The sequence below is a fragment of the Pelecanus crispus genome, chromosome 2 (assembly GCF_030463565.1).
Source record: "Pelecanus crispus isolate bPelCri1 chromosome 2, bPelCri1.pri, whole genome shotgun sequence".
NCBI classification, from domain to species: domain Eukaryota; kingdom Metazoa; phylum Chordata; class Aves; order Pelecaniformes; family Pelecanidae; genus Pelecanus; species Pelecanus crispus.
Window position 1 is genome coordinate 72,639,844 of NC_134644.1, and position 17,049 is coordinate 72,656,892.

Consider the following 17,049-nt stretch of genomic DNA (forward strand, 5'->3'; position numbering starts at 1 on the left):
ACCCTCACTAGAGCACTAGCCAATAACTCCATAATATGATTGTAGAATAAATGCCTCGAGGTTACTTCTAAAGCAGGATGTATACCTTATGTACTTTTGCTACATGTTGATACTACAGGCCATAACATCTTTGCCATCTGGCAGTCTGCGTAATTGGAACGGTAGCTCTGTGCAAATACATGTGGGTAAGAGCGCACACAAGGTAACTGTATACATGAGCATTCATTGCCGGTTTTGCTAGGACTATAAAATGCATCCTAATGCTAACCTTTTCCTTCACCTTTAACATTTTATAAAATAAAAAAAATTCTGAGCTGACCAAAGTTCATGTCCGTTTACTAAAATTTTCTGCCAGGTAGACAAAATCCCAAGTTTTCCTCAATGCCACGTGGCATCAACATACTAAAGAGAGGACACACACTGGACAAGGGCACATACCTCGAAATCTCCGTTTGAGACCAAACTTCAAATAAGCAAGCTACAGGCTTCATGATGTATACATTCAAACAGACTGCTAAGACTGTGAGAGAGCACTTTGAAAAACACAATACTATCTCCATTGGTTGGCCAGATTTTGTCTGAGAGGAAAACTGAGGATGTCTTCTGTACCTAAACTGCAAACTCCAACTTCTTCCTCAGTCTTTGTACCATGATTAAGAGAAACAACGTTGGGGTCTCAGGTCCTTCAGTTTTTTTAAACACACCAAATAACCCTCTCTGCGATACCAACAACCTTCATGTAGGAGAAATCATACTAGCATCAGCTGTGTTCACATTAATGAGCTGGTTGAAAGCAGCAGTGAAATTGTAAAATACAATTTTCCACGCTTCCTTCCCGGCCATAGGTTTGTTCAGTCTGCAGGGTGACTTTGGGGTGGGCAAACTAAATTCACTTCTTGAGGAAATCAGAGCAGTGGCCATACTCCAGGTTCACAGCAAATGTGCTCCAAGCCCTTGGTGGGAACAGAAGGATTCAAACCAATGATCTGCCTTTGAAACAGCTTTGGACCATGGGCAGTGAGAAAGTTTGGTTCCAGGGATAAGAATTGTATTCAAGTAAGGACTCCAAAATGCAGATAATGTAGATACAGTGGCTTCACTACCAAATTCTGCAATTTCCTGATCTGCTCTTATTGTTTCATATTACTCACTAATGTAAGCGCAGACATTATCTGCAGCTGATGAAAACAGCAGATAAAAAATTTAGTATTTTAGATTATACCTGGAATAACTGTCATAAAGGCTCTTTTTCTAATGACTTAGCCCAGTATGCAGCATATTGAAAAGTGTTTAATACTTTGCATGACTATAAAACACTGCATGGTTCCAAATAATTCTTTCTTTACAAACAAGAAGGCCCAACTGAATGCAGAATTTATCATTTGAAAACATATGGTTGCTTCTCATCCCAAAACTGTTCATGCTACATCATCTCTAAGTACATAAGGCACTATTAGCACCATATTTCTGAATAAGAACCTAAAAGTACTGAATTGTCAGACAGTACCACACAAGTATAATCATGATTTTCATGAGATTAACAGCCTCCCCTGAAATGACAAACAACTTTAAGGACAGAACAGCATTTACCTGACTAGTATCTGAAGGTGCTGGATATGCTCGGTATTTTAAATCATGTGAAAACTTAAACTGACTCCCTACCTATAATAACCTGAGTTTGAATGACCACTGGCCCAGGCCCCGAAATCTACCAAGCCTTCCAGCATGAGAGCCTCAAGGCCAGTTACAAGCACCCACAGCTTTCCTTTGCCCCCTCCTCTGCTCTAGTCGCACCACTCCTGACCCAAGGGAAGCTCTCCTCCTCCTCCTCCTCCTCCTCCTCCTCCTCCTCCTCCTCCTTCTTGTCCTCCTCCCCTTATGCTGGCCTCCAGCATCAGCGGAACAGCAGAGCTGTTGGCTGACACTTCTTAGTGGATACTAAGAGACTGATTCCCAGATAGAGACAGATGAAACACTCCCAAGATGAGTGGTATTTTCTGATGCTCCATTTTTATTTCCAGGGAACCCATGAGTGTGGCCATTATACTAATGAGTCAGAAGACTCACAGGGCCAAAGCCCAGCCACAGACCTGGGGGCACAGTACAAAGGAAATGTTGCCAACAGCTTAAACAGATCTCTGCTCATAATCCCATCCACTGTACACTTTCTAAGCAGACAATATCTCAGAGTATGCTTATGAAATAATATTTTGAGGAAAAATTAAGAACCCGTAATCATTTTGGCACTTGGAAATAAATTTAAATCTATAAGCAGTTTATCAAAAAGTGGGCTAAGTATCTTATAATGAAGGAGAAAGCTATTCCACCTACATACAGAAAATATGTGTAGTATGAAAAGGTCGTATTATTTTAGTCAGTGGATACAATCTATTTTCCTGTGAACCATCAAGACACTAATTAATAAGTAACTGAGGTACCTCATGTCTGGCTACATCTTAAAGGTCCACCTGAGCAACACAAACAATATAAGCTGGGCATATTTCAAATGACTGCGGTGTCGGGCAAGGGGAGCAAAACACAGCACTCAAGATACCTCCCCTCTGTGGATGACTCCACACGTTGCTAAAACAGTATGTGCAACTCAGGCTTCAGTTGTATATAAAGCGATACATTTTTAAATTTTTAGTCCTTTATTTAGCCATGTTACCCATAGGTGCAACTTTTTCCTCATTCATTGAGGACATTAGCATTGTCGTCGTGGTCTGAGGAACTCTTTGCTTTTGCTGCAGGTGCCCCATCTACAACTCACGGTATTAATCTGCACATCCCTGTTCTTTTTATTTCCCGTCTCCTCCCATTCTGACAACTGAAAGGTACAGAAACTCCAGCAAAGAGTAAAAGAAACCTGTGAATTCCAAGCACACAAGCAAGCCAGTGACCTGATGCTTTGAATGATCAGAGCTTAAAATACACGGCTATTTGAAGGAAAACAGGTATTTGTGAAATGTTATAAAACTTATATCTAACTACAAAACCAGTTCTAATGATAGAGGAGTTCATGCAATACTACAAGTCAGTATTTAAAAAAGTGTACATAATGTCCCTGGAAACTGGTATTTTTAAAACATTTAACTTACAACTGAGTAAGCTGTAAGGTACACCAAGCTGCATGGTGCTGTCAACATGCTGGAGGGAACAGATGCTGTCCAGAGGGACCTTGACAGGCCTGAGAGGCGGGCCTGTGTGAACCTCATGAGGTTCAACAAGGCCAAGTAAAAGGTCCTGCACCTGGGACAGGGCAACCCCCGATACCAATACAAGCTGGGGGATGAAGGGATTGAGAGCAGCCCTGCAGAGAAGGACTTGGGGGTACTGGTAGATGAAAAGCTGGACATGAGCCAAGAATGTGCGCTCGCAGCCCAGAAAGCCGACAAAATCCTGGGCTGCATCAAAAGCAGCGTGGCCAGCAGGTCGAGGGAGGTGATTCTGCCTCTCTACTCTGCTCTGGTGAGACCTCACCTAGAGTACTGCGTCCAGCTCTGGGGCCCTCAGCAAAGGAAGGACATGGACCTGTTGGAGCGGGTCCAGAGGAGGGCCACAAAAATGACCCGAGAGCTGGAGCACCTCTCCTATGAGGGCAGGCTGAGGGAGTTGGGGTTGTTCAGCCTGGAGAAGAGAAGGCTGCGGGGAGACCTTATTGCAGCCTTTCAGTACTTAAAGGGGGCCTACAGAAAAGCTGGAGAGGGACTTTTTACAAGGACGTGTAGTGATAGGACAAGGGGTAATGGTTTTAAACTGAGAAAGGGTAGGATTTAGATTCGATATAGGGAAGAAATTCTTCACTATGAGGATGGTGAGGCACTGGAACAGGTTGCCTGGAAAAGTTGTGGGTGCCCCATCCCTGCAAGCAAGTGTTCAAGGCCAGGGTGGATGGAGCTTTGAGCAACCTGGTCTAGAGGAAGGTGTCCCTGCCTGTGGCGGGGGGGTTGGAACCAGATGATCTTTAAGGTCCCTTCCAACCCAAACCATTCTGTGATTCTATGATTCTGTGACTGTTACTGGAGAAAACAAATATATTTACATAAACTTTGTTGTTAGCTTTGGAGGTTACAAGAGTAAGACAGACATATAACTGGCCAAACCTTTTACCTGCAGGTAAGCTCCAATAAATATGACAAAAACTGTAAATTATTCAAAATCATTGCTTTTAGGCTGATTCTCTAGGGAAGCTCTGTCCAGATCTTAAAACTAATTTATGCTTTTACATGATGCTGTTGCTCTATGCTACTTATCAGACCTGTGTTCGTTACTAAAGTGAAATAAACCCTTACCTAGCAGTTCCATATGTACAGTTGTACGCAACTGCTGAAAATTTCTGATTTTTAAAAATGATACACTATTGAAACAACATTTTCCTTTGCATTGGACATAAAAAGTGGCACACGATTAGTACATTTTCCCATGTAAAATTTTTTCGCAGAAAGTCAAACATCATCCTAGTTAGCAACATGACTTCTAACAAATTAATAAAATGCAGCAACTTCTAAAACAATTAATGAAAGATGGTTGCAATCAATAACACAGCTTCATACCTTTCTTAGGAGACAACAGAACTACATCTGGGTTTTATCCTAATCAACTGATACGAAGGTTAATCAACTTCTCATTTAATTTATTTTGTTTTTTAAACAAATCATAGTTTTACCCTTTCCTGACCTGGAAATTTAAAAGCACATTACGCATAAAAAGTTTATTTTGTCTGGTGGAAATGTATACAGGAGACTGCCAACAGTCCCTAGTGATCTTTCAGATACAAGTCTGGTAAGCTTGGAAAAGTGGACTAGACAAAAATGCAGAAGGCAAAAAAATTTTTACAAATTTAGTTTGACAAATCATCCAAATTATTTTACCAAATTACAAGCTGAGAAATTCTTGGTCATACATGAAACACAGTAATGTTATTAAATAATCCTTAAAAAACCATCATATAAACTGGAAATTGTATGAAACACTTTAAAGGACAAGCAACAGCAGTTTTTGCTGTTGTACAAAAAGGCTGGTGTAGCTATAACATGTTCTGCACAGCAATGTCAAGACACACATTTTCAATAGGCTTTCATGAATTCCTCTTGCTCTGCCATCACACTTAAAGGTCCATTTTTAAAGAGATTAGAGCACTTTTCCTGAATATGAGTCAGGTCAAAGGGAGTCTTACCTACAGCACTTTCTAGAAAATTTAGAAATAGTAAGATTAGAGAACATAAATCAAAACTATTCACAGATATGTGACATGCTCACACTCACTAAGATGGCTACTGATTGAAGGAAAGCAATATACTTTCCACCTGCTCAGATGACATCACATTAAGAGTACTACAGTGCCCCTTAGCTGGGCAGAGCAGTTTATTATTTCCAGCAACTGATTATTTAAAAAAACAAAAACCCCAAAAACCCCACCAGCTTCTGAGAGTACTCATAAGATGAGCAGCAGTGACAAAAGCAGCACTCTATGCCAAAACACTTTTAATAATGTGAGTTAAAAATGAAAGCAAAGACTCTAACTGTGAAAATTGCTAAAGGCTTGATTTGCTTTTGTGCAAGATACTAAAAAATGTTAAAATAAAGTAAGAGGAAAGACTTGTGACAGATATGGGAGTTCGAGACAGAATGCAAAGCTCCAAGAAACACAACCAAACCACTTCCTAAAGATTTCTATTCAGTATGTTGTTAAGACTCTATCTTAGTGAAGCGTATGTTAAACCAAAGAATAAAATAGCAGCCTGGGAAATTTCTTACAGCTTGCATTCTTTAGCTGGTGAAGTGAAAAACTGCTTATTCCTATCAAGATGAGATTCCTCTATCCCATGTGCTTCAATAGGGAAAAGTGCAGTTATGGCACTCTGGTGAGAAAATACTGTCCTTGACATCTTAAGAAAACATAAGTGCAGCTATTAATTCTATAATATCTTTGGGAAAGCAGAATGGACACCAGCTGTTTATCTCGACATTGCTGATGCACATGGTTACAAAAGTTCCCTTAAGCAATATCCTTTGCTGCTTTTTCCTCCTCTTTAAAGTTAGGTTCTTTCTATAAATGGTTCCTATGAATTTCAGTAAATTCATTTGGTGACAGAATCCAACCAAACAAACTGATCTTTGAGACAAAACTCTCACTTCCTGCTCTGCATACATATGATATTCTTTCAAATTCACATTGTTGTACACTTTGTTGCTTCTAATCTCATTGAACTACTTTGTTACAATTTTTTTTAACACAGATATACACTTAGAATTTCCATTTCTTATCATGGAAGCTCTACACACTCTCAGAATAGCATTTGACATAGGATAATGAATATGTCATTGAGGGAGACCAGCACATAGTGTTTCTGGAAATATTTGTCTGAGGTGTAGCAGGAAGACAAATTCAATCCCATAGTCCATTGCCTGCTAATGAAATTTCCTTTAGTTCCCGAAAACACTAGACATACACACAAATGCAACATCACTATAATAAAGCTCCACAGGTCAGAGACCTCAGTAATATTATCATTCCACAATGATTTGAATATCTTATTATCTTGATAACTTGCTGTGTCAGGCAAATGGCTTAACAGTATTAGTCTAATTCTATAAATTTACTTGAAGTCTGTAATTTTTCTAAGCTACCGCTTAAAATGAAATGCACTATACGCAAGGTTCCACGCTGACTCACTCAATGAACGTCTATGCTGGCATACAAACGATTCTCTTTTCTTCCTTACCTCCAGATGCTCTAAAATATAGGGAGGGTTTGTCATGCCAAGCCTTAGCATAGCTCCCTCAGGAATAGCTTCAACCAGCTTCCACAGAAGTGTAGGGAGGTCTGTGCCAATGTCTCTGCCATAAGCCCCTGTGTCTTCACTGGTCAGCCATATCTCACAAACACCCTCTGTGAATAAAAGAAAGAGATAATTAACAAATCTGGTTTAGAGCTGTTTATTTTATCATACAGCTGCTCACTCTTTTTAATGCAGTATTTCACAAGGCTATTATGCAGCCAGACTGGGTATTCAATTGGAAGGGGGAGGGAAGGAGGAGGAAGGCTTATCCCATGGGTAGCGGTGGGTTATTAAGTTCATTTTATGAGCACAAGAGTGCTACAACAATGCTGTAAATTATCATTGCTGTGGAGTGATTAACATTCACAGCCAATGACTAATTCTGTACTGCCTCTAGAGCAAGTCAGTCAAGTCTAGTACTCTGCTCTATTTTTTTGAGCCTACTTCATTAAACACTGCAAGCGACATTACCCAAGCAAAGAGTTTGCATTAATGGTTGCTACTAGTAGTTAACTTATTAACTGGTAAGCTTCCAATAAGCAAAAATAGCTCTAAAGCGCAGTGGAATAACTATTAAAAACTTGTATTCTTTAAGTGATACAATTAGCAATGCAATATTACGCTTGTATTGAAAAGGTTAGTGACCACTGCGTGACTGAGTGATAGTGTCGGAAAACCTGTTTCCTGGCAGCTAATACTTTATTTTCCATCAATCAGGGCCTTAGGAAGTAGTATATTTGATTTGTATTGTAAAGAGTAGTGACCTTGAACACTGATATTTGGTAATAATATCCTCCTGCTCAAAGAGGGGAAAGATTGCACCACCCTTTAATAATAGTTGAAAGCAATGAGGTTTCACGCACCCACTTCTACCAGTCTGCCCAGCTTCCATCCTTTTTGCAATGCAATCCATCTCCCGCTCCTCACCACCCCAAAGCAAGAAATAAGCCATCGAAAACAGGATGGCTGGGAGGAAGACTCCTGTGATTCCCAGTGAAATAAGATACCATTAACTCAGTGAAGAGCTAAATTTCTAATACCAATGATGAACCAGTAAAGAAAACGTCCAAACGCTAGAAGGTGCATAATTCATCAAAGCACTCTTTGGACCAGCAGAGAATATATCACAAAATGCAGATGTTTATATTACAAATATATACTTAAGGTGAGGAAACCAAACATGTACACAGGCTTTAACCACATAAAAAGTAACAAAAATGGAAAGCCAGAAATTTTACAGAAATTATTTAGAACTAAGAATACTTAAAAATGAAAGGTAAACCAAGAAACTCATCACTTTTTAAGTTTTGCTTCAAGAACAACTTAGTGAAAGAGACGCATAATTCTGTTCTTGTAAGAAGCCTGGTTGAAAGTATTCCTGAAGTACTGCTCTTTGGTTATCCAGCTTGCAGTCACAACTTTGTAGTCACACTCAAACTGAGCTCCCCCGTGCCTGATCAGGTATGCAGAATTTGCTAGCAGCATACAGTCACACCTTGGATTCCACTGCATTTGTTAATGTTTTCAGAATTCATCTCACCCCAGGCAGTACCATACTATGAAACATACCCTAGGGTTTGTGCCTGCCCTACATTTTCCTGAGATATGGAAAAAAGAAGCAAACTACATATGTTACATTTTAAAAATAAGAGAAACGTAAAGGATCTGAACGATGGCTAATGTCCTGTTGCGTTTTTTATATCTGTCTCCAATAGCCATTAGAACACTGCAAACCAGAGTCATGTACTTGCTGAGTTTCTACTGAAACAGAGTAATTCTCATTTTTAAGCTTTCAATCTAAATACTTGCGTGGGTTTTGGGTTTGTTTGGTTTTGAGGTTTTTTTGGTGTTTTTTGTTTTGTTTGGGGTTTTTTTTTCATGAAAATGGCTAATGGAATACTGCCTCACAGTTACCAGACGATCATTGAGGAAAAAAAAATAAATCACTGGCTAGGAATGGAAATAACATTCCTGTGGAAAACAACAGTGAGCTTTTAAAGCTGCATAGGTGGGGGCCATTAGCCCCCTGGTGGGCTGAAACTTCAAACTAAATCACATGAAGAGGATGCAGCTGTAATAGTAAATCAGCAACAACAGGAATAACTGTCTCATCTGCTCTCCGATCAGGGTGTTGAACAACAAGCAATGGGAATAATTCATGCTGAGAGAGCCACGGATGTAGTCTTAGTATGGGGGGGACACGTGGACGGACACCTGTATTTTAGAAGAAAGTTCATGTCCCAGTTTCAGGCAGACAAAATTGATCTTCAAAAACTGAAAGCTGCTATGAGTGCTAAGTATTTACAAGTAGGGTAAATCAACTTTGTACACAACTGTGTGTGATAGAGGTTTGATGCCAGTTGTTGTTAGGCTGTTTATTCCAGCCCTTTGCATCCTGAGTTTAGGAGTCTAAACTTACACCAGGTAAGAGGAGAAAACAACAGACCTCCCAAACAGTATTAACACAGTGAACCAAGACTCCCCATTTTCACTCAACCCCCTTCCCCTTCAAATTCCAGCCCTATATAGGAACCCATTTGAATCCACTGTTTAATCATGGACAGAATTTTTTCCTTTCTTTTGCAGTGAACCTCACTAGATCATTCACCATTCTGTTACTGGGTAATTCTGGTGCTAATAAAAGCAAGCTGATTTTGTAAACAAGAAAGTTGATCCAAACTGCAGAGTTTGGATGTGCAAACTCAGAGCATTTGTTACAGTATTAAGGCCAATTATCATTATATTCAAGTAATTACAAGTCTGCCTTCGGTCACAGCTCGTAGTTTATTTCTCACTCTGCCACCACCACCCAGCTCAAAAGAGTAACCTCAACAGCTGGCTTCTGATATCTGCTCTGCTGTAATTGGAGATGACTGAGAATGAAGAAAGTTGGAAAAAGAAAAACTTCCAAGTAAATGAAGGAGGTTCTGAGCCTACTCCTCCAACATTTCAATATAAAGAATACTCATTGCAGATTATCTGACATGGGTTTTACCTTCATTTTTGTGGGGTAGCCTAAACAACCTTGTCATAAAGAAGACAAGAAATCCTACAGTTGTCACTTTTACAAGATATGTGCATTTCTGTTTTAGAGACCGCTTGAAATGATTAATTTCTTTAATAAAAAATTTCTAGCATTTTTTATTTTGCTTTATTTTCATGTCACTATTGTAAACACTGTTTTCAGACGTAGCACACATCTTTCAAATTGAAGGGAAATCTACTCCATCTGAAATATTAATTTACTTCAATCTACAAAAATGTCTGAAGATGTTAAAATATTGGACAGCAATCACGCTGAAATTTTCCTATTTGTTAACCTGCTGTACTTTGTACAGACAAAATTCTATCACAAAATCCCCTTATTTTTTTCCTCCCCTTCCCTTCTTTCCTGTGAGATTTTCTAATGTGAGCAGGAGTGGCTTCTCCAGCAACACAATTCTCTGCAGGCTGCCTTGGTGGGAGACCCCCAACACTGACCTTCTCAGTAGCCCACATACACTTATCAATAACTGTCCGACCTCCTTGCTATTCCTTCTCCAATGGCGAATTCTTAGGGCAGCCCGCAGTGCTGCACAGACCATAGAAATACCTCTCCCACTGCACCACAGAAACCTGAAAGACCATCTGCCAAGGGGAGGTCTGACTTAAATGTTTGTCAAAAATTGCCTGCAAGACTTCAGGACAATCGGTCTGACCCTGCCATTCCTGATCACACCCTTAGAATTGAAAAAAATCATAGCCAAAGACGGAGAGAAAGGCTTGGAAAAATCAAATTCACTTTAAATGTGCTCATTGTTCAGAATGAGCTTACCCTACATAAATTTATTTTCAACTATATGAGTTTCCCCTTATTTAGTCAGCATGGATTTTACAGGTACTATTTACATACTTGATGCATGTGCTAGATTACTTTGCTGATCAGTGCCTCAACTGAGAAAGTGTGAAGACATCTGTGTACATACCCTATCACCGTATCAACCTGAATATAATGCAAGTTTAAACAGAAACTGAGATTTGCAGGAATCAAATTCCTCCTGTACTTCTGAAGCACTCTGCAAGCATTGATTCACCATGTAAGAGTCCAGGCCTCCTCTTAGACAGTCAGTTCAACCACACGGATCACCACTGAAAGATCCCATTGCAGGGACTTCCTGAAAGAGTAAATCAAACTGGGAGCAACTCACTGGTGCTAATGGAGGTTTGGAAGGATTTGTTCCCAGTTCACCAAGAAATCCCTATTTGATGTCTACATGCACAGGGCTTCTAGAGGAGAGTGAGAATGGAGGTACATACAGTCCTGTACAAATGCACTGTTATCCCAGAGTCAAAAAGTAACACACGTAATAGTCACAATTAGAAACTGCAGGATATCTGGCAAGCTGATGACAAAAGTAGACTGAAGAAAAAAGACAGGTCTAGGTACAGAGCTGGTGAAAGCAGCAAGCTGTCAGGCTATGATCTAAAGGATCAATGTTTTTTCAGTATTTTGGAAAGTGTGGGTCAGCTTACAATTCAGCAATATAACAACTGCAGCTCTGCTCACGACATATTACATACAAACTGGTCCCATCACAGTCTCATTTTTACTTTGAGGGGCAAAGCTCTAGATAAGTCTCTCACAGCCTGACTTTCTAGAGCATCTTTATTATGCCTGAACATATTTCCTCTTTTCAAAAGATATATTTTTTTTACCCTTCTGGACAGTCTTAAGGAAGTGAAAGATGACCGTCCACTCCTGTTTTCTTAATGCTTGCCACGAACAGCAGAACAAGATCTAAATGGCATCATGAATGTTGGCTGACTTACTGGAATGCAATGCTTGGAGAAATTACAAGATCCCCAAAACTCCTGTTAAAAGAGAAAGCCTAGCAAAAGGATGACTGGCTTAACCAACCCTTCACAACACAGGAGGAAGCAATGGCTGGTTGAGTGGCCAGGAAAGTCTGCCCAGCATTACTGCACTTCAAAATGAGGACCAGAAAACCATTTCTCTGAATTTTCACTATTAGAGTCATAATCAATAGTTTTAAAATAACTCTTTAATAGCATAAATTGCTTTGAAGTGTTGGTTAGTATTACATAAAGACCTGCTACACACAGTGACTTAATTTAAAAGCCTGAACAAATTCCATTTTATGTGCTCATCAGGAAAGCCAAAAGGTAAAGACAATTCCATACACACAGTGAAAATTTCTTTTTGTGGGATCACAGAATAGCTTAGATTGCAAGGGACCTCTGGAGGTCATCTAATCCAATCTCCTGCTCAAATCAGGTCCAATTAGACGAGATTGCTCAGGCCCTTGTGCAGGTGTGTTTTGAATATTTCCAAGGACAGAAATACCACAGCCACTTTGGGTAATCTCTTCCAGTATTTGACTAGCCTCAGGGTAAAATATTTTTCCTTGCACCTAATTGCAATTTCCTGTGTTCCAACTTGTCCCCTTACCTCTCATCCTATCCCTGCAAGACCTCTCTGACTACAACACAGTCCGGCTCTGCCTTCTCTATACCCTCCCATTAGGCAGTTGTAGACAGCACTAAGATCTCCTCCTAGTTTTCTCTTCAAAAGCTGAACAAATCCAGTTCTCATATGTCATGTGCTCCATCCTCCTAGTCATTTCAACATCCCTCTGCTGACAGTAGCCTTGTCCTGGGGTGCCCAAAGTTGGACAGAGCACTCTCTCTCTGTGAGGTCTCATCATTGCCAAACACAAGGCACTAGTCACTGTCCTGCGCCTGCGGCTGCACTCTGGCTAGCAGCGTCTAGGACACAGCTGATAATTGCAAAGGGCTTTCACTGCTGACTCATGTTCATCAGTTTGTCCAGAGGAACTCCAATGTCTGCAAAGCTGATTTCCAGCCAGTCAGCTCTCCACATCCATACTGCAGCATGGTGTTATTTTGTCCTGGATTCAGGACATTTTACTTGACTTTGTGGAACTTCATGAAGTTACTGTCAATCCATTTCTCCAGACAGTTGAGGTCCCTTGCAATATTAGCCCTACCCTCCAGCCAGTCAACTATTCCCCCAATTTGGTATCACCTCCCAAATTGCTCAAAATGAGCTCTAGCTCACTCTCCACATTGTTAATAAAGACACGAAATACTGGCCCCAGTATCAAACCCTGCGAAACACCATAAGTAACCGGCAGCTAGAACACCATCCTGTGAGCCTGACAGTTCAGTCAATTCTTTCAGCCACCTTACCACCCACTTATCCAGTCCATATCTCACCAATCTAAGAATATTATGGAAGACTATGCTGAAGACCTAGCTAAATTCAAGGTAACCCCCCCACCCCAACCCTAAAACAAAGCAGAAAACCCCAAACAAAAAAAAAAACCCTCCACCCCAAACCCCTCCAAACAAACCAGAAGACCCAAACAACCCTCCCTCCCTGCCACCCCTGCAAACCCCAAAGACTCCACGGCTTTCGTCTCCACCATGAAGCCAGACATCCTGTCAGAAAGTTACTCAGGACAGTCACACGATTTGCCATTGGTACATCTATGCTAGCTGTTCCCAAACACCTTCTTGCCCTTCAGGTGCCTAGAAGTGGCTTGCAGGAGGGTTTGCCCCATAGAGAGTGAGGTTCAGCTGCCCTGTAGTTCCCTAGGTCCCCCTTCTCACTCTTCCTGAAGGGCAGGGTGACATTTCCCTTTTTCCAGTCATCAAGAAAATCTCCTGATTGTCACGCCTTTTGAATGGTGAGAGAGAACAGCTTCATAATGACATCAGCCGGCACTCTAAACACACTTGGATGCCTCTCATTGCAGGAATATTTCTATTACTTCTGGCTGTTGTTCTGCAGTTACAAAAACTACAGCTATGTTTTGCAGGTGCTTAGTACAGTACAAGTCTTTAAAGCAGTTGCGGTTTCTACTACCCGCAGGATGACACGTATATTAGAGTGCTTAGGAAATGAACACACTAACTTTTATGGCCTACATATTTTTGAGAACAAATGTGTTTGGGAGCTAATATGAAGTGACATACAGACCAAGTTACACTGACTCAGATTATTCCACCTATGTAGGATATTTTAAAAGCAGAACATTCAACAATATCACTTGGGAAGATTCTGTTTGGCAGTGTTGTCTACTACACTTAGTAACAAAATTCAAGATATTTTTTCTTTCTCCTTGCCTAGATGCTTAATTTAAGTAAATGTTTGCACACACAAATGATTAAAGTTCTCATGTATTTATATACATGATATACATATACATGGTATGAAATTCTCAAACACTGAGTGACCCAGTGGCCTAATGGATAAGGCATCAGCCTCCGGAGCTGGGGATTGTGGGTTCGAGTCCCATCTGGGTCGTAACATACACCTTTTAAGTGTTCAAAAAACGGGTAGATGTGGCACTTCGGGACATGGTTTAGTCTAGTCTACCCTTGATTGGTTTAGAGTGGACTTGGTAGTGTGGGTTAATGGTTGGACTGGATGACCTTAAAGGTCTTTTCCAACCTAAACGATTCTATTCTATTCTATATGAAGCCATAACAGGAACTTGATTTAAAAGTTCGTTTACCACAGATGTGACATAGGTACTTACAACAAATTCCTGATCCTGAAAACTAATGGAAAAAAGTTTGGGCTATATTTGCAAACTCCAAAATTAATCATGCCTTGGACCCCTTTAATTCTTCTGGCAATTGCTTTTTCAGGAGTATGAAATACCCCTTGAATTTTGGTTAGCATGTTTTACTTTTTGGAAAGATAACTTAATCTATCTCACTTATACAGTAAGTTGTAATTAGAGCTTAAATGAACTTAGATGCAAAAGAGCTCAAGAAACAGCTTGATTTTATTTCAATGAAAATATGTTAATAAATTTTTAAAATTTTATGTTTTATACATTTCTTTCCCTCAAAGTGCATTCATATTCCTTGTTTTATTTTATGTAACTTCCAAAGTCAAATCAGAGCTGGACCATAGTAAAAAAAAATAACAAGCATTAGGACTGCTCAGTTAAAACTTTTCTTAATTACTTTTAAGTTACAGTAACAAAACATTCTGGTTTTGCACAAAATTAAAAACCAAAAACTCCCCCCCCAACCAAACACATGCAGACACTTCTACTATCACCTTTCACATTAATTTTTAGGGTTACTCTGACGATTTTACCAAAGCAACTACACAATGAAATGAAGAGTTCTGGCCCAGCTACCTATCTACCCTTTAGCAACATCAAGCTAACTTTAACGTAAGGATACTCTACCATCTGCTTTATATTTAGATGTGAAGTCTGACAGAAGAATCTAATAGCCATATGACTAATGGTGCCTTTCCATTTTATCTTCTGTGGTTATGAAAGTGGAAGCTACAAACAGATTTATTCAAGGTTTTCCCTTTCAGAAGTCACGCATCTGAAAGATGAAACTAATGAAACTGTTTAGAACATGGGTCCACTGAATTTGCTTATTTATCTAAATTCATTGCATAAAAGTCTCAAAACCAGAACTGCTCTTTTTGCAGCAAGTGCTTCATCATCAAGGCATTTACAAAGGAATTCTACTACCTGTGACTGTTGTAGGGTTTAGCAGTTTTACAATTTATATCAAATATTGTTTCTTTTGCTCACTTCTGTGACTATATTGATTAGCAAAGCAAAGTATTTTGAAACGAGGAGTATTTTGAAACAAGGAATAAGAAAGCTTGTGACAGTAGTAAAAGTTTAGTTAAAATTATTCCTTCTTTTTGTGGTATTAATAAAAAAAAATAGTTAGAAATAGAGAGTTCCCAATAAAAAGCGTGCAGCAGATAGGGCCAACTGATCATTAAATTCCAAAGAGAGCATAAGAGGTTTCTCTCTCCCACAAAGCAAACCCTTGTCCTTGCTTATAAAAGGGGTCATTCTACCCTATAGGGACCTCTGTTCCTAAGAGCTTACTGCTAGAGCATAAACTAGCAGCCCTGTCTTGCTCGTTTTGTAGCTATAATGCGTTAGCAAAGGGGAGAGGAGGGAGGGGGAAGGAAAGAGAACAGTATAATAGGTCACTTGCTGCTGCAAACAGCATGATAGCTAAACTTATTATGAGTCCAGTTTCATTCTGCTGGAACAAGAGAGACTCAAAAGGGCATCAAGACAGTCAGGCTGCAGAAGTTTTCTCAGTGCCAAAACTGCAGCATTATGCATATTGCTTTCAAGAAGGATTAATGATACCATACATCATGATGATAAATTGGGGTTTGTAGCCAGTTTGAAGAGAAAGGGGAGGAAAGCATTTAAAAAAAAATGGAGGGAAAAAACCATAGTTGAATTTCATGAGTTGGTCCTATTTCTCAGGTTGAGGGATGAGGACATTGTTCTTTTAAGAGAGAAGTCTGTGCTTTTTCTGCTGGCCACCTGCCTATGGCCCTCCTATTTCCAGCGGCCTGTTCTGAAGGTTAGTTCTTGGACAAAAAAAAAAAACCCTAAAAAGTTGCCACTCATTCATTACACTTGCCAGCTGAAAAAAGAGAAAACTGAAATTTGCCATTCCATACACATCCTACAAGAATTAAGTTGGTTTTCAGAGATGGTGAACATCTACTGCCTAAGTTAACAGAATAAAAGTTATGTGTATTAATGATCAGGGAGAGAATTAGCTGATGTTAACTAGTTCTTTGCTGAACCAAGAACATTACTCAAGAAGCAAGTTCAATGATAGGCAATGGTACATGCAACAAGAAATTAAAGCATAAAGGACTGGGTCACCACAGGTAATGGATTTTGCAAAAATTTAAGTCCCTTAAAACACAAAGGAAAACTAGTTCAGAAAATGCAGACAGGCACAAGTTTAGAGTTGTTGTTCTGCAACCCTGTACACAGCATACAGATATGCATGTCCCTGAAGCATGGAATTATTGTTCTCAGCTCTATGCCTCACAAATACACTTTGTGAACTATTGATAGGCTCATGTTGTTCTTGTACTAGAAGCAGAGAGAGAGTACTCAACCCTCCACCAGAAGGGTCAGTCTAGCACCCTGCAGAAATACTCTTTAGCTACGGAAAAGAGAAAGAGCAAAATTTCCATAAACTTAAAAACTGAAGAACTACAATTTATTCTTTCTATGGCTATTGTCAAAACATAAACGAGAAATCTGCTTCGAACTCTGAATTCAAAATGATGCATATGAGATATCTTGTTTATGACTTAGGAATTCATTGGGAAAAAAAGGGTAACGTGCCACTCATTATAACATACGCTCGCTGTTTTAAAACCAAAACATAGGCTATCGGTCTGCTGTAGATGAAGTATCAGATGCAAAGG

General features: G+C 39.7%; 1 protein-coding gene and 1 non-coding gene across 2 annotated transcripts in view; one reads left to right on the forward strand and one right to left on the reverse strand.

The window, feature by feature from the left end:
• CDKAL1 (CDKAL1 threonylcarbamoyladenosine tRNA methylthiotransferase) overlaps positions 1-17,049 on the reverse strand; it is a 432,229-nt gene that overhangs the window by 154,395 nt on the left and 260,785 nt on the right. The window contains exon 10 of the mRNA XM_075704904.1: positions 6,726-6,892. Within this exon, the coding sequence (XP_075561019.1) occupies positions 6,726-6,892 (167 nt within the window). The remainder of the gene's footprint in view (positions 1-6,725; positions 6,893-17,049) is intronic.
• On the forward strand, positions 14,040-14,112 carry TRNAR-CCG (transfer RNA arginine (anticodon CCG)). Its single transcript has one exon. It is a non-coding gene; the product is annotated as a tRNA-Arg (tRNA).